The sequence below is a fragment of the Saimiri boliviensis genome, chromosome 1, assembly GCF_048565385.1.
Source record: "Saimiri boliviensis isolate mSaiBol1 chromosome 1, mSaiBol1.pri, whole genome shotgun sequence".
Taxonomy (NCBI): Eukaryota; Metazoa; Chordata; class Mammalia; order Primates; family Cebidae; genus Saimiri; species Saimiri boliviensis.
In genome coordinates, this window is record NC_133449.1 from 1512133 (window position 1) to 1533310 (window position 21178).

General features: G+C 52.7%; 1 protein-coding gene and 1 non-coding gene across 3 annotated transcripts in view; both read right to left on the bottom strand.

The window, feature by feature from the left end:
* PXDN (peroxidasin) overlaps nucleotides 1-21178 on the bottom strand; it is a 101734-nt gene that overhangs the window by 56462 nt on the left and 24094 nt on the right. For both annotated transcript variants that reach the window (XM_039477059.2, XM_074393418.1), the window contains exons 2-3: nucleotides 3294-3365; nucleotides 2219-2290 (exon numbers count right to left, since the gene is read on the bottom strand). In XM_039477059.2, coding sequence (XP_039332993.1) covers nucleotides 2219-2290; nucleotides 3294-3365 — 144 coding nt within the window. The remainder of the gene's footprint in view (nucleotides 1-2218; nucleotides 2291-3293; nucleotides 3366-21178) is intronic.
* On the bottom strand, nucleotides 8611-8773 carry LOC120362320 (U1 spliceosomal RNA). The gene has a single exon (XR_005578264.2). It is a non-coding gene; the product is annotated as a U1 spliceosomal RNA (small nuclear RNA).

A 21178-nucleotide genomic window follows, 5' to 3' on the forward strand; every position in this document is an offset into this window, starting at 1 on the left:
AAAAAACAAACACACACAAATCATCAAGAAGAACATCACGTTAGAGGCACTTTAAAAAATGAAAGGAAAGGAATCTTTTTAAAGAATACATAGGACAACTGAATCAAACATGTATGAATGTGTCTTCATAAGGATACTGGAATGTAATTTGTTTTATTAGAATAGGTATTTATCAAAGTAATAAATTGTGATTTTCTGCTTCATCATAAAGTTGACCCTTGATGAGTCCTAACTGTCTCAAGAAATAGTTTCATTAAAAAATGTGAACTGAAGGGAAGGCTTATGCCCTAGTAGAAGTAATTGAAGTTCCAAGAAATAAGAATTACTCAATCTTTACAAGTATAGTTTGGTACTGACTCAATATACAAAGCTGAAATAATCAAAAAATTTCAGGAAAGTTCTTAAGCACATAGGTTACACAGAGTTTAAATCACAGCAGTTTCCTAAATCACACTTATCAAATGCACCCACCAAGGAGAGCTGACGAGGCAGAGGCTGCAGCTGCCGGATAAAGGGGTCCCCCGGCCTCTCTGGACAGCTTCCCTGCTCTGCCCTGGTCTTTAGTCTGTTTCTGAGTCACGACCTACGACCCTTCACCACCAGTCTGTCCTTCCTCCACCCCAGTGATCTGTGTCCTCCTTGGCCAGGGACACCACAGCTGGTGACCAAGGCAGGGGGGGAGAGTCTGGAGCGCAGGCTCTCAGAGAGCCCGCTGTGCAGCAGAGGAGCTCAGACAGCGAAAACAGAGCCCCCCAAACAACTTCCCTTTGAACACGTTTGCTAAGTTGCTCTTAATGATTCAAAACCAGCGACAAAAAATAAAATAAAACATTTTAAAAACCCTGTTAAACCTATTAAACACACAAACACACACACAAGGAATGCTGGCTATCAGCTGACTGCATCTACTTTCCAGGAAACAAAAGCCCTCTTCTGGAACTTGCACAACACTCGAAATACCAAAAAAGAGAAAAGGGTAAATAAACAAAGAAAAGGCCTGTCTCTCGTTTTAGAAATGTGGGGCGAGGCTTAGTCATGTTTATGTGAAATTTAAAATTGACATCCCACTCCAGCAATGATGGAGGGGAAAAGTGTGCATGTAACGCTGTCAAATATCTTCATGGAGAATCCAAACGGATTTCGGAATATACATCAACAATAACAAGGCGACTTTGTTTCAAAAAGCAAAATAACTAGAGCATTAGGACAAATACCTAATGCATGCGGGGCTTAACGTTGAGGACGGGTTGATGGGCGCCGCAGACCACCACGGCACAGGCGTCCCTGCGGCGCAAACCTGCACGTTCCGCACATGCCTCTCAGAATCAGTAAAATGAAACTATTTAAAAATGTAAAATCAAATAAAAAAATAAAATTTAAAAATCAAAATAACTTAAACATGTTTCAGTGCACTTACGATATAAATTTCCAATAAAAATAGCCGAAATAAATCAGTTATTAAAAATAGTGCTCTTTGAAAAGTGACTAAGTCTTAGAAGAATAATCTGCTAGAAGCACATGGCATAGCCTTCTGCTCTGTCTTCCTTCAACATCTCCAATTTTACAGCCAACATGCGTGTGACTGGGACGAGACCAGCGCTTCCCAGGAAGCTCATTTTCTAAACTGCAAAACTGATTTCAACAAGCAGAAGATGTGTTAAATGAAAATAAATGGATTAAAATCAGTTTTTAAAAGTGAAATGAAATTTAACCACACAAAAATAAGACGTGAAATCACTTAGAGAAAGACAAGAAAATCTGCAGGAATTAGTGACATTCCACTGGCATTAGTGATTTAGATTTTACATTTCACCTACAGCTGGAAAGGCAGCTGGAAACGATTTTGACAGCTGCTATTTTGCAAAACACCTGTCAGCTGTTCCTACGGACAACTGAGTGTGTCAACGCCTCCCCCTCTGGAAGCGTCATCATTACTTCCAGAGCAATTTTCAGAGGCTGTGCATTTTAATTTTATGCAGTCCATTTTACTAAGGTAGTGATGAAACACTAAAAATCACATAATGTAGCACTTTATATCAATGAAAATCTATTTTTGTAATCCCAGCTAAATTTTTACTCACCTCCTGAAAATAAAACCTCATTTAAATGGATATATTTACAATAACTCACAAACAGCACAAAAATTAGCTCTATTTTTAAGTAATCTAAATATAGATATCATAAGTTTTTAGGTTAAAGAACTGATCATTAAACTTACAGATATTTTAAATTTTCCAAGTCTTCAAATGCTCCACTAGGTATCCTCTTGATCTGATTATTATTGAGAAGCCTATGAAAAGGAGTCAATCAGAATTTTTAAAAACAACAGAAAACAAACTTCAAAGTTGTGTTAAAACATTCCGACAGCCTTGGAAAAGGTCATATAATAAAACTCAGTAACAGACTCGCTGTCAACATTCAGTGAACGTTGAATTCACGGGACAAAACACAGCTTTAGCGTTTAACCGTCATCATGAAAAAGTTGCTCAGCAATGGCATCCATGCCACCGCAGTTTCCACCTTTTGACCCAGTGGGAAAACATTCCTTCCCTCCTACAGAAAGGAGTCTATTTACCTTGCTGTCTCTTAGATTTTCTGTCTCAGCCAGGGCTGCGGCCAGTGCTAAGGCAGTCACGGCAGCAGGGTGGTCTGGGTGGGCAGGCAGGACAGGAAAGGTGGGCCCTGTGACCCGTGCTCCATTCATGTGCACAGACGAGGACCTGGCGAAAGAGGCCCCAGGCCCCTTGCCCCCAGGGTCAACAGTGGGCGGGTGGCCCAGGCGGTGCCTGCTCCCCGTGACCCTGCCCTTATGCCACTGTGCTCAGCCCCGGTGCAGGAGGGAACTCGCTTCCGCTGCACTGGGCGTCTCCTGCAGAGCCTGGGGTCTGCACAGCAGCACTGGACCGGGCCCTGCCTGCTCCCTCCAGGCATCATGGGACCCGCTTCAGTCCACTCCACGCTCAGAAGCAGCACTGTCCTGCTCAACCTTGTCACAGAGGAGGTGCAGGAGCACACGGAGGCCAGCCTGACCCCAGCAAGGGCAGAGCGATTCTGGAGCAAGTGACCCAGGTGAAGGCCAGGGGCAAGCTCAGCGGTCAGTATGGGTCCCAGTGCAGGCACACAGCCACGAGACGAGGCAAACACTGGCCACAGTCCCGGCATTTGGGGGCACTCTCCACCCTCACTTTCCTTCTCTACTCTTCCCCACCATGCCCACTGATTGTGGATGATGAGTTCACCTGCAGGTAAATGGTGTAATGATTTCTATTTTCCAGTAGAATATTTCTACTCACAAGGTGTTCAAGTTCCTCAGCCGCCTGAATGCCCCAGGTTGGATCTCTCTGATTCTGTTAAAGCGAAGATCTCTGTGGAGAAACAAGGAAGGTATTATGTGAAAAAAAATCTACAAACATCGTTACTTCTTTGCTGTTCTTAGTCAGCTTCAAATTAGCGACAATGCATTTAAAATATTCAACCACCCACTTCACTCCTTACACGAATCTTTTCACCGAGGCTAACAAGTATATGAATATTTATCTGAATGGTGAACAACAATATCACAGTCCAGAATTTTTGAAAACAGTAATTATGGGGAGAAAAATTACATAAACGACTTCAACACCCTATCTTTGGCAACCCCCTGGAAAATGTCATGTTGATAAGGCTTAATAAACATAGGTTAGGTTTGACAACTTTCAAGAAGAGAGTCACTCCACCTTGTGCAACTGATTTCATGAGCAGGAATTTGGCTGTTCCTTAGTCCACTACCTGAAGTGCTACCTTTATGAGATTTAAGCTGAATGTCTCAAAACCACGGAAGTGAATCCAGCATGCTAACTGGGAAAACAGGCTCTCTCATGTACGGGTTTTACCCTAATGATTCCAGAGAAGTATTTTCAGTAAAGTTAAACTTCCACTGTTCAAGCAGTTATTCCTATTTTGGGGGTGGAGAGAGGTTCCAAATAGCCCCTGAGAGGCCTGAGAGTGCGCCAGGATCAACACAGAGACGGAATCTGGGGCCCGACGGAGAAACGCTTTCATTCCCGCTGCTGCGCGGCTCAGGCGGAGCGAGCCGGGGAGGCCTTGACCGTGGAGGACACGGGCCTGGGGCAGCACAGGCAGGTCGGAGGCCTGAGGGCAGCGAGGGGAGGTGGGGAGACCAGAGGCCCTGTTAACACAGTTACGTTAAAACTACAAATTGAGCAGGTATAGAAGCCACTGAGACATAACCAGAAAAACCGATTTCTTTACCAGATACTCTTAGCAAAATTAAAATTCCTTACTCACAGCTCCAGTCCCCTTCCACATAGTCCGGTAGGGACGGGTATGGGATTGGAACTCTGTCTCCCCGAAATTCACATGTGGAAACGCTCAAGCCCAGTGCCTCAGACGGGACTATGTTTGGTCATTAGCGGATCACAGGTAAGGTAAGGCCAGTAGGTATCATAACATAAAATGTTTGTGACCTTCTAAGGAATCTGATTATACTATCCCAATGTAATCCTTGTCAGTAGTTTGCAGAATTGGCTCTGGTTTATGGTTCAATAAGATACTTCAAAAAAAGTACGTGTGTCACTGACAGTATGAGCATCTAGCCTGGGAGTCAGCGAGTGAAGCTGTCCCCAGCCCCGCCCCGTGCTGTGGGTCCAATTCTCCCAGAGGAGAAGGAGAAGGCGGCTCCGCTCTGCCCATCGGGCTCTCCTGGCCATCATTCCACACGGTGCCCTCGCACCGGGCTCACGCTCCTCGGTGATGCCCACTGTCCACCAACAGCCTCCTCACACACACCCTCCCCTGCACTGCCATGTCCTTTACAAATGGAAGAGATTTTCATTTACATTCGTCTTCAGAATATCACTAGTGGCTCCACGTACTCTCCACGTAGGAGCTGCTGAAAGTCAGAGGTGCGGAAACTGGGAGGTGATGCTGGAGGAGGACGGGAGGGAAAAGCAGCTGCCCGGGATGCCCACTCACCCGCACAGAAAACACGGACCAGTGACAGGCAAGGGGAGACCTGGGACCAGCTGCAGTTTCAGGATAAACGAACGGTCGCAGAGAAGCTCCCGCACCTGAGACACAGCAAGCAGAGGGGCTGCCCAGCATGCGAACAGCTAAGAAGGCTGTCCTGGAGCGCCCAGCCACGTGCCACGGCTTAGAGCAGAAAGCAGCCCCGACCACACGGAATCCAGAAGCCAGGCTGCACCTCCAGAGCAGAGGGCGGGCGAGCACCACTTGTTCTGACGCCCCGTTCCCCGTGGGAACCCACACTCAGGCCCCAGAGGAGGCAGCAGCAACAACGTGGAGGCTGGAGAGCGCGACGTGGCCTTGGCTGCGGGAGCCTGGGGAGGCTGCAGGAGCAGCTGCAAACCCAGCCTCCCGACGTGCAGGACTTTCGCCAGATCTGAAGTCGGATCCACCAAACCCCTGGAGTGATGGGCAGAGAGGTGCCGTCCCATAACCAAGCCCCTGCGCCCGGGGTCTGAGCACCTGAGAGGTGGCCAGCGCTGAGCAAAACTCACACTGGGCCTCAAGGACTTCCTACAAACAAACAGAACATAAGTATATCTCCCATAACTTTTATGTTGAGTACACGCTGAGTTATGTACAAGTTCCGCACGCAGAGTTAAATAAAACATTTTTAAAATTAACTGTTTCTTTCTAATTTTTTTTTTTTTCGGAGACTGACCGCAAAATGTTAAGCTACAAAAGTAGTTATCACGGTATTTCTGTGGGATGGCACTGGCCTAGTTAAGGGCTCATTTCACAACCTGCTTACAGCGGTTAGACTGCCCACCACGTCCTTAGGCAGGCCACCAGAATAGACGTCTATGAAGAGGGCAGAACAGAGGGTCCCCTTTACTGAAAGGGGGTGACCTTAACAGACAAAGTGAAACAATAAAAAAAGATTCTAGAACTGAAAAACACAATAGCTGAAATGAAAAGCTCATTGTACGGACTTAACATATTTAATAATGCAGGGGGGAGTGAACCCGGGAGCTACTAAATATTAGGAATGATCTCATCTGAGGATCAGAGACAAAAAGACACTCACTCACACACCAACATTATACACACACGTGTTCATCTGTGTGTGTGTGTGTGTGTGTTTACATTTTCTGTCTGATACCACAGCACATGAAAGGAGCTAGAAAGATTGTCACCAAACCGGAGCGTATGTTTGGGGCGGGCTGACTTACAATACAGCTACATCTGCACACATGTCACTGGAGGGGAACTAGAGCTGCCTCGGAAACCTGCCTCCTCCAGAGCCACAGAACGGGCAGGCGGGTCCAGATCCTGATGGCTCCATCCCCAGGAGACAAGCTCAGGGCATTCAGACACCACAGACACAGGAAACCAACGTTCCTTTCAAATATGAACCCCATCTTCAAGGTCAGGAAGACAAACGCAAGGGCTGATTTTTGCCTGAAATCACTTCTCAGTTTGCGAGCTGCTAGAGAGGGCAGGGGTCTGCACGCCCCGGAGCAGCCAGGATTCTGCCCAGCACTGTTCCACAGCAGCACTTGGGAGCTGGTTTGAAAAGCAAACTCCAGGCACCGCCCCTAATCTCCAGAATCAGCAGCTCTGGGCGTGGGTCCCAGTAATGTGGGTTCTAATAAGATTTCCAGGTGATTCTAAGCAAGGTAAAGTTTGAAAGGCATTGTTCTTCAGGAATGCTGACGATGTAATGCAAATACACACTATGTACATTGTGAAGTGTGCCTGAGTGTGAGTAGGTACAGGAGAGGCATTTGCACACACATGCACACTCACAAACACTAGCAGCGGCATCTGCTCACTTCCTCTGCATTTCTTCCACAGCGGATCCTCAGCTTACTGGCCATTGTTGGCATAAAGCTTGCAATCAATGTAAAGCTAAACTCTCCAATTAAAAAGTGCTTAAGTCTAAGTGCAGGATATAAGGGCTCCCCATGTCAGAGCTTTGAAAGTAACATTTGCACATGTCTGGGCGGAACAGGAGCGGGGGGAAGCATTTGCTCCCTGCCTTATGCACCCACATATGATTCCATTACTTGACAAGCAGAATTATTATTTTAACAATCATAATATTTCCACAAATAATCCTAATTGGGCGGGGACCTTCGCCAAACCTTGAAGATTTAAAGAGCACTTCAACAAGCCCTCCTTGGCTCTTCCCGAGAGCTCGGTGCTCCCACCCACCTCCAGCAGTGGTGGCTCCCCAAGGGGCTGCGGGCGCCGGAGAGGACCCTGGGCAGATGTGACCGCGTGGCCCTGGCTGTGTGCCACATGCCAATGAGCAGGGCCACTGGGTCACCTGCTCCCCACAGCCCGCGGGACCACTTCTCCCAACAAGCAAGGGGCTCTGGCTGACATCAGACAGGGCATCCATGAACTCTTGCTGAAGCCAGGACCAAAGCCTCAGAAGATGGCAACACAAATGCCACACCCCTGCCTGGGTGAGCGTGAGGGGTGCATCCCTTCTAAAGCCTGGGCCCTAAACCAGAAAGCACCAGTGACAATGAGCACCCATAAACAAGATCACAGAAGGAGGAGGCGCTTGTGTGTGAAAAGTGCTTCATAAACCAAAAAACTCTGCAAATAGCCATCACAGCATCCCCTTCAATTCCAGTGGATCTTGTCTGCTCAGTCGCTGAGTACTCGAAGCACGTATCAGGGCCGCCTCTGAACACCTGGCACCCAGAGAAGACTGCGGTGTGGACAGGGAATCCCTCGGGAGCTCAGAAATGATGACCGTAGGGCAGGGTCACCCCCACTTCAGAGGGACAGAGGAATGTTCTGAGGAAGCAACCAGCCCACAAAGGAACAGCACATGAAGGTGGCTGACGTGGGGAGCGGGGCGAGGACAAGACCCAGGCTAGAAGAAACTCCTTTCCTTGACAAATAAGAATTTAGAAACTAAGATGAGGTAACTTGCCTCAAGTCAGTCGGTCTGTCTGTGGCAGAACTAGAAAAGCAATTAGAGTCAGCCCAGCATTCCCTTCTCCGCAGGAAAACCGCTCTCACAGAAGGCATTTCGAGAGGTTCATCCTCCCTGGTAGAATTCAGGAGACTCGGCCACTTACATCCAAGAGTGCTCCCACGCGCGAGAGCAGGGCCGCTGCCTCTGACCCACGTGGGGACCGTGGGAGCCAGCACAGGCCTCTCCAGTTAAAGCGGAGCCTGCAATAACCATGAAGCAGGAACTATCAAGTTTTCGATTTAGAGTCTCAAAAACAGAACTCAGAATCATTTGCATTTTACATTTACAAAGCAAGTGAAGAGTCAGGGAGTTTGAGGGTAGCTTTTACGTTTCCTTTTGTTTTCTTGTTAATAGTTCCATTATTCTCAAATCTTAACGTACTAAAAATCCTAACAGAGGAAAAAAATGTCCAGAGTTGTAGTGTTTGGAATGAAACATCGAAGTACACGTTCCCACTCGTTATCAAAATCACAGGTCACTGCAGCGCTGCGGAACAGTTACAGGTTAGAACTAAAAGGAAGCTTGGAAATCCAAGTTTTCATCTAATTTCCTCCCGGGGGGGTTGCCATTAGATTCCCTTTCGCAGCAAAATAAATCTGTAATGCTTAATTTAATCGTGACAAGGGGATGAATTTTATTTATTTCTTCAGGGGAAAGCGCGAACGCAGTCCCCAGTACCACACATCATGCAGTCGAGTTTCCCACATTTGGGGAAATCGCAGACGGCGGCACCTCCAGAGTGCAATGGATAAGCCTCGCCCTGGGAAAACCGCCTTCGTGATCATGGTATCTCCCCTGCCCGCTAAGTATGAAAGGGATGAATTTTAAAAAGTAGTCATTAAAGATTGTTTTATAAAGTTTATTCTACTATAATACCTTCCATAACACTGAGTTTTTAAATAAAACAATCTTTACTTTTCCCATATGCAAAAGTCTCCGATGTGTTAATTCATTTTTACATATAAAAAAAAAAATAAAATGTGTCTGGGCCTGGTGGGTCACACCTATAATCCCAGCACTTTGGAAGGCCGAGGCGGGTGGATCACCTGAGATCAGGAGTTTCCAGACCAGGCTGGCCAACACAGCAAAACCGTCTGTATTAAAAATACAAAAAATTAGCTGGGCGTGGTGGTGCGTGCCTGTAGTCCCAGCTACTCAGGAGGCTGAGGCAGGAGAATTGCTTGAACCCAGGAGGCGGAGGTTGCAGTGAGCCGAGATTGCACCATTGTACTCCAGCCTGGGTAACAAGAAACTCCATTACACACGTACACACATGAACGCACACACACACACACACACACACACACACACACACACGAATTTGCCAACAAATTCAAAGCTACACACTACATTGTTTGGATCAAGAACCAAAATTATCTCAATTATGAAATGAAAGTTGACTGGAGTCAGAGCATCCGAATTGAAGAAGTTACTCTCATGTCGTGATGATGGGAACTCCTGCCTTTTGCTCTTTCTTGAGCTGGCTGTGTAGGATAGATAGGCTTATGTTTCCAACTAACAAGAGCTGGGGTTGCTTGCAAACATTCCCTACATACTACGCATTTCAGAGGCGAACTGTTTTTATTCTCAATACATTTTTATTATGACTTCATCTTTACTGTCCGGATTTTTATTTTTTATTTATTTTTGAGACAGTCTCACTCTGTCGCCCAGGCTGGAGGGCAGTGGCATGATTTCAGCTCACTGCAATCTCCGCCTCCCGGGTTCAGCAATTCTCCCGCCTCAGCCTCCAGGGAGCTGGGAACACAGGCACCTGCCACCATGGCTGGCTAAATTTTGTATTTTTAGTAGACACAGAGTTTCACCTTGTTGGCTAGGCTGGTCTTGAACTCTTGACCTCCAGTGATCCACCAGCCTCAGTCTCCCAAAGTGCTGGGATTGCAGGCATGAGCCACCACACCCAGCCACTGTCTGGAATTTTTAAAAGTACATTGTGCATCTTAACCTAAGATTTTTGACCACATTTGGATCACAATATTAGAAATCATCTTGAGGCCAATGGCAGAATTATTCTTATATAAACTCCTCATTAAGGTACGGGATTTCAACGTGAACGTGCCTTCCAGAAGTAAATCACAGCGACAATGTTGTGGTTCTCTGTCATGCGTGTTGCTCCTCAGTGAGGACACACAGGGTACAGCAGTACAACCAAGGTCCAGGGGGTTGGCAGACGCCTGTAACCCGGCAATGTGGGAGGCGGAGGTGCGCGCTTCACTTGAGGTCAGGAGTTTGAGACCAGCCTGGCCAACATGGTGAAACACTGTCTCTACTAAAAATACAAAAAATTAGCTGGGCGTGGTGGCGCACACCTGTGATCCCAGCTACTCAGGAGGCTGAGGTGGGAGAATCGCTTGAACCTCAGCGCGGAGGCTGCACTGAAACGAGATTGTGTCACTGCACTCCAGCATGGGTGACATGGCGACAGTGTCTCAACAACAACAACAAACCAATACAACCCAACGGCGCTGAGGCTGTGCTGCTTCCGAGGGGCAAACGTGCCAAGTGCTTTACTGATTTTAAAGGTTGGAATTACAGCCGAGGCCGCACGCCCTCTCCCAGGACGAATGTGGGGACAGGAGCCCCCACCCCGACCCCACTGGGAAAGCTCGTAGGCTGAATCCCGCCTCCCCATGCCCATCTTGCTAGAAGTGGGAGCCTGGGGGAGTGGGAAACGCCGCAGCCCAAAGCCAGGCCATGTGGCTTTCCATTCCCATTTGCCGGACCCAAAATCACTTCAGTGCTTCCCACTCATGACTGCCTTTCATCACTGAAGGACAGCCGGAGCTTGTGTTCTGAGAGTCACAGGGGCACTGCCTTACCGGGGGGTGTGTGCGGAAATCCAGGCACTTCACCCGGAGCTTGTGCTCTGAGAGTCACAGGGGCACTGCCTTACCGGGGGGTGTGCGGAAATCCAGGCACTTCACCCGGAGCTTGTGTTCTGAGAGTCACAGGGGCACTGCCTTACCGGGGGGTGTGTGCGGAAATCCAGGGACTTCACCCGGAGCTTCTGTTTTGAGAATCACAGGGGCATTGCCTTAGCACGGGGGTGCGTGCAGAAATCCGGGCACTTCACCCGGAGCTTGTGCTCTGAGAGTCACAGGGGCACTGCCTTACCGGGGGGTGTGTGCGGAAATCCAGGCACTTCACCCGGAGCTTCTGCTCTGAGAATCACAAGGGCACTGCCTTAGCACGGGGGTGCGTGCAGAAATCCGGGCACTTCGCCCAGAGCTTGTGCTCTGAGAGTCACAGGTGGCACTGCCTTACCAGGGGATGCTCACGGAAATCCATGCACTTGGGTTGAATGTCAGGGGGTCTCACGTGGCCCATTGAAGTCCGTGAAGGACTAGGCCATCATAATGTCACTTGCTTCTGTACTTAACAGATGTGACCTGAGCCACCAGTGCAGGCAGCCACTGTGACTTGAAGAGCACGGGCTAGTTCCAGGCCTGCATGCACCAGCAGCCATAGGAGAAATGGGTGCCTAGGGTGGAGGGCATGGGTGTATTTTAGAGGAAGAGTGGCTAGGACCACCGAGGTGGGCTGTGTGGTGTGAGGGAAGCCTGGGGATGTCCCTGACTTCCACTGTGGGTGACAGGGAGCTGTTCAGAGAAGAGGGCTCAAGGTGGGGGATGCGGGATGGGGTTGGGGCGTCCAGCTCCCTGGGTCTAGCGTTAGTGCTCAGGGTGCCCTGAGCCCTCACTGCTGCAGACTGAACGTTCGCGCCGTCAGATTTGTGTGCTGACCTAATCCCCAAGGGGCTGGTGTTGGGAGGCGGGGCCTCTGGAAGGTGAGGAGGCCAGGACAGGGGTGCCCCAGGGTGGGAAGGTTGCCCCTCTGAGGACCCTGAGAGCAGCCTTGTCCTGTCCACGATGTGAGGACGCAGGGAGATTGTCCCTTCTCCAAACTGGGGTGGCCCTCCGCAGACACCCGGTTTGCTAGTGCTTGACCTTGGACTTCCAGCCTCCAGAGCTGCAGGGGTGAACTGGAAACTCATTACATCCTCAGAATACACCGATCGATAATGCGGCTGTGTTTATAAGATGCCCACTGATACCCGTTATGAGATCAAATGCCATGGTCAGGCCCCGCCTGCCCCACAGCTACAGAAGCCTGGCCAAAATCCTTTGGCTGTGAGGGTCATTTCCTGTGGGATCCTGGAGTATCCCAAACACCTGAAAGCAGAAGGAGCAGACAGGGTGTGGGTGAAGATTCACCTTGGCTTCCAGGTAATGGGAAGTGGGGGTCTGCCCATCCTCTCTCCCTGCCCTTCCTCCACAGCTGCCCCTTGCACAGGGTCCCCTGTCACCGAGGCCTCCGCCAGGGCCGCATGGACGGGGCCAGGGGCTGCTCCAAGAAAGAAGGGGAGACAGAGGCTGCATCTCTCACGGGTCACGGACATCACCCCAGTGACAGGTGTGAACCCCAAACACCTGAGACAGGTCTCAGTCCATTTAGAAAGTTTATTTTGACAAGATCAAGGGCACGCCCATGACACGGCCTCTGACGACACTGTCCAAGGTCTTTGGGGCACTGCTAGGCTTTACACATTTTAGGGAGACAGGAGACATCAATCAAAACGTGTAAGATGAACGCTGGTTCGGCCTGGAGAGGCAGGAGGACGTGATGCGAAGGGAAGGCAGCTCCAAGGTCGGCGGGGGGCTTCTGGTCACAGGTAGGTGAGAGACAAATGGCTGCATTCTTTGAGTTTCTGCTTCTCTTTTCCGAAGGAGGCAATCAGATATGCGTCTATCTCAGTGAGCAGAGGGCTGCCTTTGAGTGCAACGGGAGGCGCGTCTGCCCTAAGAGCTCCCAGGTGCGCTTTTTCCTCCAACTTCGTGATCTGGGGGCCCACAACATTTTCTCTTCACATAAGTCTTTGGAATCAACCATCATCACATTATATGAAAGCAGATGATGCTTTATCGATTGGTGTATTCTGAGGACGTAATGAGAGAATGCACAGAGGACCTAGTAAGTAACAACTAAGAATTAACTACAGTTACAGAATAAAATACAGCAGCAGTAAGAGCACAGACACGACGTCACCTGGTCATGCCCATGACATGAGAGCAGGCCATGTGAGTGCAGGGCATGTGAGAGCAGGGCACATGAGAGCAGGGCATGTCTGCACACATCCCAGAGCCCTAGGCATCCCCTGAGGGAGAGGCAGTCTCAGTTCACTCCCAAAGCCACACAACCCACTAAAGACACACCCTCCAGGAAACCTGGAATTGGGAGGGGTGAATGTGGGAGGCAGCCGTGTGCCACTCCCCTTGAGCCCCGATGCAGAGTGCACTGCCCCATGACATGGGACGCAGTGTGCAGGGTGAGGCTCCTCACGACCTGGGATGCAGGGTGCAGGGTTTAACTCCTCACAACCTGGAACGCAGTATACAGGGTGAGGCTCCCCACGACCTGGAATTCAGTGTGCAGGGTGCGGCTCCCCACGACCTGGGACGCAGGGTGCAGGGTGCGGCTCCCCACGACCTGGGACGCAGGGTGCAGGGTGCGGCTCCCCACGACCTGGGACGCAGGGTGCAGGGTGCGGCTCCCCACGACCTGGGACGCAGGGTGCAGGGTGCGGCTCCCCACGACCTGGGACGCAGGGTGCAGGGTGCGGCTCCCCACGACCTGGGACGCAGGGTGCAGGGTGCGGCTCCCCACGACCTGGGACGCAGGGTGCAGGGTGCGGCTCCCCACGACCTGGGACGCAGGGTGCAGGGTGCGGCTCCCCACGACCTGGGACGCAGGGTGCAGGGTGCGGCTCCCCACGACCTGGGACGCAGGGTGCAGGGTGCGGCTCCCCACGACCTGGGACGCAGGGTGCAGGGTGCGGCTCCCCACGACCTGGGACGCAGGGTGCAGGGTGCGGCTCCCCACGACCTGGGACGCAGGGTGCAGGGTGCGGCTCCCCACGACCTGGGACGCAGGGTGCAGGGTGCGGCTCCCCACGACCTGGGACGCAGGGTGCAGGGTGCGGCTCCCCACGACCTGGGACGCAGGGTGCAGGGTGCGGCTCCCCACGACCTGGGACGCAGGGTGCAGGGTGCGGCTCCCCACGACCTGGGACGCAGGGTGCAGGGTGCGGCTCCCCACGACCTGGGACGCAGGGTGCAGGGTGCGGCTCCCCACGACCTGGGACGCAGGGTGCAGGGTGCGGCTCCCCACGACCTGGGACGCAGGGTGCAGGGTGCGGCTCCCCACGACCTGGGACGCAGGGTGCAGGGTGCGGCTCCCCACGACCTGGGACGCAGGGTGCAGGGTGCGGCTCCCCACGACCTGGGACGCAGGGTGCAGGGTGCGGCTCCCCACGACCTGGGACGCAGGGTGCAGGGTGAGGCTGCCCACCACTGGGGTGCGTGCAGTATCAGCAGCCCCTTTGGAGGGTTTCCTGAGTGGAGTGTGGGGCTGCAAGAGCAGTTCTGCGTCCATCACGTCCCCCCACCCCCACGCCCAGGCAATCCAGGCTCCTGTGCAGGGCCACTCAGGAGTCCACATGGCTTGGACACGCCTCGAGGCTACTGTCTTCTCTGGTCCAGCTTCTCCTGGGTCTCCAGGCCTCAGTCAGAACGAGCACATTGATCTGACTGGGCGCCGGGTTCAAGTTCTACCCCGTCCCCCGATTCCTGGGCTCTGAAACCCCGAGACCGTCCCAGTGCGTCTGACCTTCAGTGGGAGTCAGAAGCTCCTGGCTTTTTTACCGAGTCTGGGAGCTGGTCTGTCTAGCGCCTAAAGATCTATCTGGGAGATGAGGCTTCCGTGTCCCTCGGGTGGCCTGGTGCTCACTGGGTCACAGTCCTGCCTCCACGCCGGATCAAGTCCTCCAGGGAGCAAGTGTGGTGACAGCTGTTTAAATCACAAACTGGAAAGGGTCTCACTGCAAGCCAGAGAATCCGACATCCTGCTGGCACTGCCAGAAGCCAGTCAGCTTCAGGCGTCACCTGCCCCACGAGTAATACAACCTGAGACCACGCTGCCCGTTCCTCAATCCCAGATGCCTCATCCACGCCTTTTAAACATCAAACTGTCAAGTCGAAGTAATCAGAAACAAATTATAATTTAATTACGACATGTCTGACTTTTCTGTCATCAACCCACACTTTTCACCCAAACTTCTGGAAGCACGAGGTTGCCGAAAATCTTCGAAACCGGAACCAAGGAAATCCCTGCAGAGGGGCGGTCAGCTGTCAAAGAGGCAAGAACTGCGTAGAACAGGACACAAAAGGGGAAGACACGTGCCCCGCACAGGGCGGGAATCGACACACTCTGAGTGCTTCGTTGAATCTCAGAACCGTACCAAGGTGCCTGGGCAACAATCTGCAGACTGCCCTGGCAACAATTCTGGTGACTGCATAAAGGAAACAGGAAGCACCTTAAGGAACCCATTTAGCATCTACGTTGTACCACACCTATGTCAGCACCCTGAGGGCTGGAGAGGAACTCTTAAGACTGGAAAGTACCAAGAAGTGAGAGCGGAAACCGACCACCGGCAATCCTCAGGGAGCCCTTCTCCAGCTGGAACACTGAGCTTTGTCCCGGGAACAAGGGGGCACACCCAGGCCTGGGAGCTGCAGGATGAACGGGGATTCTCCGCTCATCTTCCCACCTCGGCGCCTGCTGTTTGCTTTGGAGCTGCGTGTCTGAGCTGGGATCGCGGGGCTGGGCTGGCTGTGGGCTTGTGCCCTGGCGCGGGCCCGGGTCTCATCAGGCACCCTCTTGTCCCTCCCTGCCATTGTTCCCCAATTAGTTAAGACAGGAAAAGACGCTTCTTACAGCCCAGCAGGATGCTGTAGCCAACGAAGCTCCTGGATTTAAAAAATGCTCCCCCTCCCATGTTCCGGCAGCTCCGCTTTGGTTTGGAGCTGAGTTTGCCCCTTAAACCCCTGTGCATGGCCCGAGGGCCTTGCTCAACCCCACCCAAACAGCAAGAACCCAGTCAGCCTCGGCCCTTTGCAGGACACATCTTCCTGACTAGAATGACAAAAATCCTAAGAAGCCTAACTGATTCTCAAACCTTTACAGAGGCAGATGCAGAGGCCGGGGCGGTTCCGTTCTGACCCACGATGGCAGATAAAAAGGAGGGGGTCCCTGACACAGCTGTGCACCCAGAACCGTGACTTGCCCTACAGGGAAGAAATGGTGACCGCTCCCTCAGCTGCCCCGCCCCCATGGTGCACACCCAGTTCATAAAACAGGGACATCTCTAATCTTACCGATTTGATCATCTCCCCTCCCGGGTGAGACACGATTCACCAAGAGCCCCTGCAGTCCGGTGTGCCCTGCTGAGCTCATTAAGGCCCTTTCTACATGTACAGGTTTTTTTTAAGGAGTCACTGCTGATGCAGAATGCTGGCTCCAAAACACAGTCCTGCAGCACCCTTACCACGGGGTCACCTGATTTCACAGCATGGGGACAGGCATGATCTGTGGAGGCTGCCAGAAGTTCACCGCGGGACGGAGCTCGGGCCAGTCTTCCCCATGGGAGCCAGGCTCCTGTCCCTGCATCCTGGCTCTAATCCCACCCCACGGAAGACAGGGTGAGGGAAGGGCCTCTTAGGGAAGCCACAGCAGGGCTGGGGTTCAGCAGGGTTGGGGCCCAGCATGGCCAGGGGACAGCTGGAGACAGCAGCACATTGTGGTGGTGCTAGGAGGTGAAGTCTTTAAAGGGACTCATGTTAGACCAGCACCCACTGTGCCAGCACTCACTCTTCACCAGCACCCACTCCACCAGCACCCACTCTCCACCAGCACCCACTCTCCACCAGCACCCACTCCCCACCAGCACCCACCCTCCAGCACCCACTCCACCAGCACCCACTCCACCAGCACCCACTCTCCAGCACCCACTCCACCAGCACCCGCTCTCCACCAGCACCCACTATCCACCAGCACCCACTCCACCAGCACCCACTATCCACCAGCACCCACTCCACCAGCACCCACTCTCCAGCACCCACTCCACCAGCACCCGCTCTCCACCAGCACCCACTCTCCACCAGCACCCACTCCCCACCAGCACCCACCCTCCAGCACCCACTCCACCAGCACCCACTCTCCAGCACCCACTCCACCAGCACCCACTCTCCACCAGCACCCACTCTCCACCAGCACCCACTCCACCAGCACCCACTATCCACCAGCACCCACTCCACCAGCACCCACTCTCCAGCACCCACTCCACCAGCACCCGCTCTCCACCAGCACCCACTATCCACCAGCACCCACTCCACCAGCACCCGCTCTCCACCAGCACCCACTCTCCACCAGCACCCACTCCCCACCAGCACCCACCCTCCAGCACCCACTCCACCAGCACCCACTCCACCAGCACCCACTCTCCAGCACCCACTCCACCAGCACCCGCTCTCCACCAGCACCCACTATCCACCAGCACCCACTCCACCAGCACCCACTATCCACCAGCACCCACTCCACCGGCACCCACTCTCCAGCACCCACTCCACCAGCACCCGCTCTCCACCAGCACCCACTATCCACCAGCACCCACTCCACCAGCACCCACTCCACCAGCACCCGCTCTCCACCAGCACCCACTATCCACCAGCACCCACTCCACCAGCACCCACTCTCCACCAGCACCCACTCTCCACCAGCACCCACTCCCCACCAGCACCCACCCTCCAGCACCCACTCCACCAGCACCCACTCCACCAGCACCCACTCTCCAGCACCCACTCCACCAGCACCCGCTCTCCACCAGCACCCACTATCCACCAGCACCCACTCCACCAGCACCCACTCCACCAGCACCCACTCTCCACCAGCACCCACTCCACCAGCACCCGCTCTCCACCAGCACCTGCTGAACCACTAGGCCGAATAAAAGCAGGGCCACCGGCAGGAACCCCTTTGGGAGGGCTACGGCAGGTGGAGGCTCCCTGGTGGTGATGACCCTCCTGCACAGCCAGCTCCCGCTGCATTTGGGAGCCACAAACCAAATCCTCACTCAGAAGGTCTGGGGAGATCGCAGCTCCTTATAAATGGGGGCCTGGACTTGTAACTGTTCTCTCAGGAGACAGGAGGCCGACCCAGGACCTGCCCCTCATCCGAAGCTCCACTGCACCCAACCAGTGGCTCCCATCTTGGCGGCCCGAGACAAGATGTCAACAACTCAACTTTCGAGTAATTATCCAGTAAATTATTCAAAAGTTTTTGTCGATGAAAATATCGAGGCATACATATCAGTCAAGAGCAAAGAAGGTCAAAAAAAGGCATTTTTTCTCTCCAATATAATATATACTCAGAAAAGAAAAACTAAGAGAATATTAAAAGCATAGGACAGAAAACTATTTCCAAAGAAGACTGGGAAGTAAATCAAAGTATCGACAAATTGGAAGAAAGAACATACATTATAATTTTTTTTATGATTTTAGGTTTCAGAGTTTTTTTAATTAGCAAATATAAAAATGCAGTGATTATATTTAAATATTAGGCTTATCTGGGATCAGTGACAATATTATTTCCTTCCTAAGGTGAGGTTTCACTTTTTTGTAATGCATAATGTCATAAAATAATCATAACACTAAACCTTGTTTCATTGGGTTCAGCTTCTTACAATCAACCTACAGACAGACTGAGGAAGACCACCATTACAGAGGATCAAGTGGAAATGTTAGGAGCCTTGTTAATGTCGGATAAATAACTAACAAAATTTGAAACTGGCAGAAAGGGGAGAAGAGCAGAAATCTAGATTCGGTCAATTCTTTTGTCCCAGCAGCGAACACCCGCGGACAGCCTGAAGCAGAGGAGGTCACATACCCGGAAGCAAAACTGAAACGAAAACCATCGGATGAGACTCGGGGGCGGGGGAGCCGTTATTCTTAGTTTTAGTTTTTTTTTTTGAGATGGAGTCTTGCTTTGTTGCCCAGGCCGGAATGCGGTGCCAGAACCTCAGCTCACTGCAACTCCGTCTCCTGAGTAGCTAGGATCACAGGCATCCTCTACCAGGTCCAGCTGATTTTTTTATTTTTCATAAAGATGGGGTTTCACCATGTTGGCCAGGATGGTCTCAAACTCCTGATCTCACGTGATCTACCCGCCTTGGCTTCCCAAAGCGCTAAGATCACAGGCGTAAGCTACTATGCCCAGCCGTTTTAGAGTATTTTGTATATTTTCTCTAAAAAGAGAATATTCCTTTAATTAAAAGCAAATGAATGGGTCACACAGGTAGCCCCATTTCCAAGACCTGGTGACCATGGAGCCCAAGTCCCCAGGTGGCGGCAGGAAGCCCCACCATGCTCCTGTCTCTCCCCCGACGCCGGGCTCTCGGCGTTCAGACACGCTCCCCAGTGCCTTGCAGGGCGAGATCTAAAGCAACCCTAATTTTCTGCACCAACAATCAATAACCGCAGAAGAAAGAAGGCTGAGCCTCTCCTGCTACCGTTTTGTGCTGTGATCACTCAGCCTGGCCTCCAGGCTTCCATCCGGGGAAAAGAAGCAGGTGGATCCCAACAGGAGGCACCCTGGAAGTCAGCGACCGGAGGCTTTCCTGCCCAAGGGCACAGCAAAAGCCCCACCTGGAAAAACCATTCCAGACTCCTGTGGGTGACCTCAGGCCAGGGAGGAGTGGGAGGGGCGCCTGCCTCTGACGGGAGGGCCCTGCAGGCCGCAGGGCAGCTGTGTCTCCCAGTGGACCCGGGTGGGTGGGAGCTGCGGCCCTCGCGTGCTCCTGTCCTTGGGACCTTGGTGCATGCTCCCGGTGCCTCCCGAGCATGGGGCACAGACCGAGGGGCGCACCTGAGGCCCCGAGCCCGCAAGAGGTGAGGGGCAGCCAAGCAACCACAATACCACCTGCTGCAGAGAACTGCATCTCCGCGGGAGTGTCCTGAGGTGTTCCCAGACCCCGTTTTATGGGTATTCCTTAAAAAGAGACACGAGAAGAGAATGTAAGCGTGCCTCATCAGGCAGGAAGGGGCTCCCACAGCCGCGAAGACACAGGCTCCTCGGCCCTCCTGCACCAGCCAGGTCCAGGGGTCCCAAGGGACAGCGAAGGTTCTTGTCACCCAGAAACATGGCCCAGCCTGGGCCACCTACTGTAATACTGGGATTGGCAGCTTTGGAAATGGCCTTCAGATAAAAAGGTTCAAGAATACGCATCCTTCACCCTTGGTGACTTCCCACCGCCACACACGTCTGCATCCAGGATCAGGCTGTTTTTCCCAACGGCCGTATTTATTGCTCTGACATCGGCACTACATTATGATGGAATCACACGCCACACCCACAGCACCCTTGGCAGGTAGTTGAGGGGCTGACCCCAGCCCAGGCCAAGCCTTCCAAAACCCCAGGGCCCACTCTTGGGAAGGCCCCCATCCCCTGACCGGCCCACACCCTGGGGCACTCTGCTCCCATGCCTTTGAAAGGAGAGCAGGTGTTGTGCCTGCCAAGGAGATGGGGACACTGTAGGAGCAGGGACCCCGCCAGTTACACTTTCTAGAACTCCCAGGCCTCTGTCATCATCACCAACCCTTGCCCAGCGATGCCCACGGGTCCACGCTCTGGGGAACAGGGACCCCGCCAGTTACACTTTCTAGAACTCCCAGGCCTCTGTCATCATCACCAACCCTTGCCCAGCGATGCCCGCGGGTCCACGCTCAGGGGAACAGGGACCCCGCCAGTTACACTTTCTAGAACTCCCAGGCCTCTGTCATCATCACCAACCCTTGCCCAGCGATGCCCGCGGGTCCACGCTCAGGGGAACAGGGACCCCGCCAGTTACACTTTCTAGAACTCCCAGGCCTCTGTCATCATCACCAACCCTTGCCCAGCGATGCCCGCGGGTCCACGCTCAGGGGAACAGGGACCCCGCCAGTTACACTTTCTAGAACTCCCAGGCCTCTGTCATCATCACCAACCCTTGCCCAGCGATGCCCGCGGGTCCACACTCAGGGGAACAGGGACCCCGCCAGTTACACTTTCTAGAACTCCCAGGCCTCTGTCATCATCACCAACCCTTGCCCAGCAATGCCCGCAGGTCCACGCTCAGGGGAACAGGGACCCCGCCAGTTACACTTTCTAGAACTCCCAGGCCTCTGTCATCATCACCAACCCTTGCCCAGCAATGCCCGCAGGTCCACGCTCAGGGGAACAGGGACCCCGCCAGTTACACTTTCTAGAACTCCCAGGCCTCTGTCATCATCACCAACCCTTGCCCAGCGATGCCCGCGGGTCCAT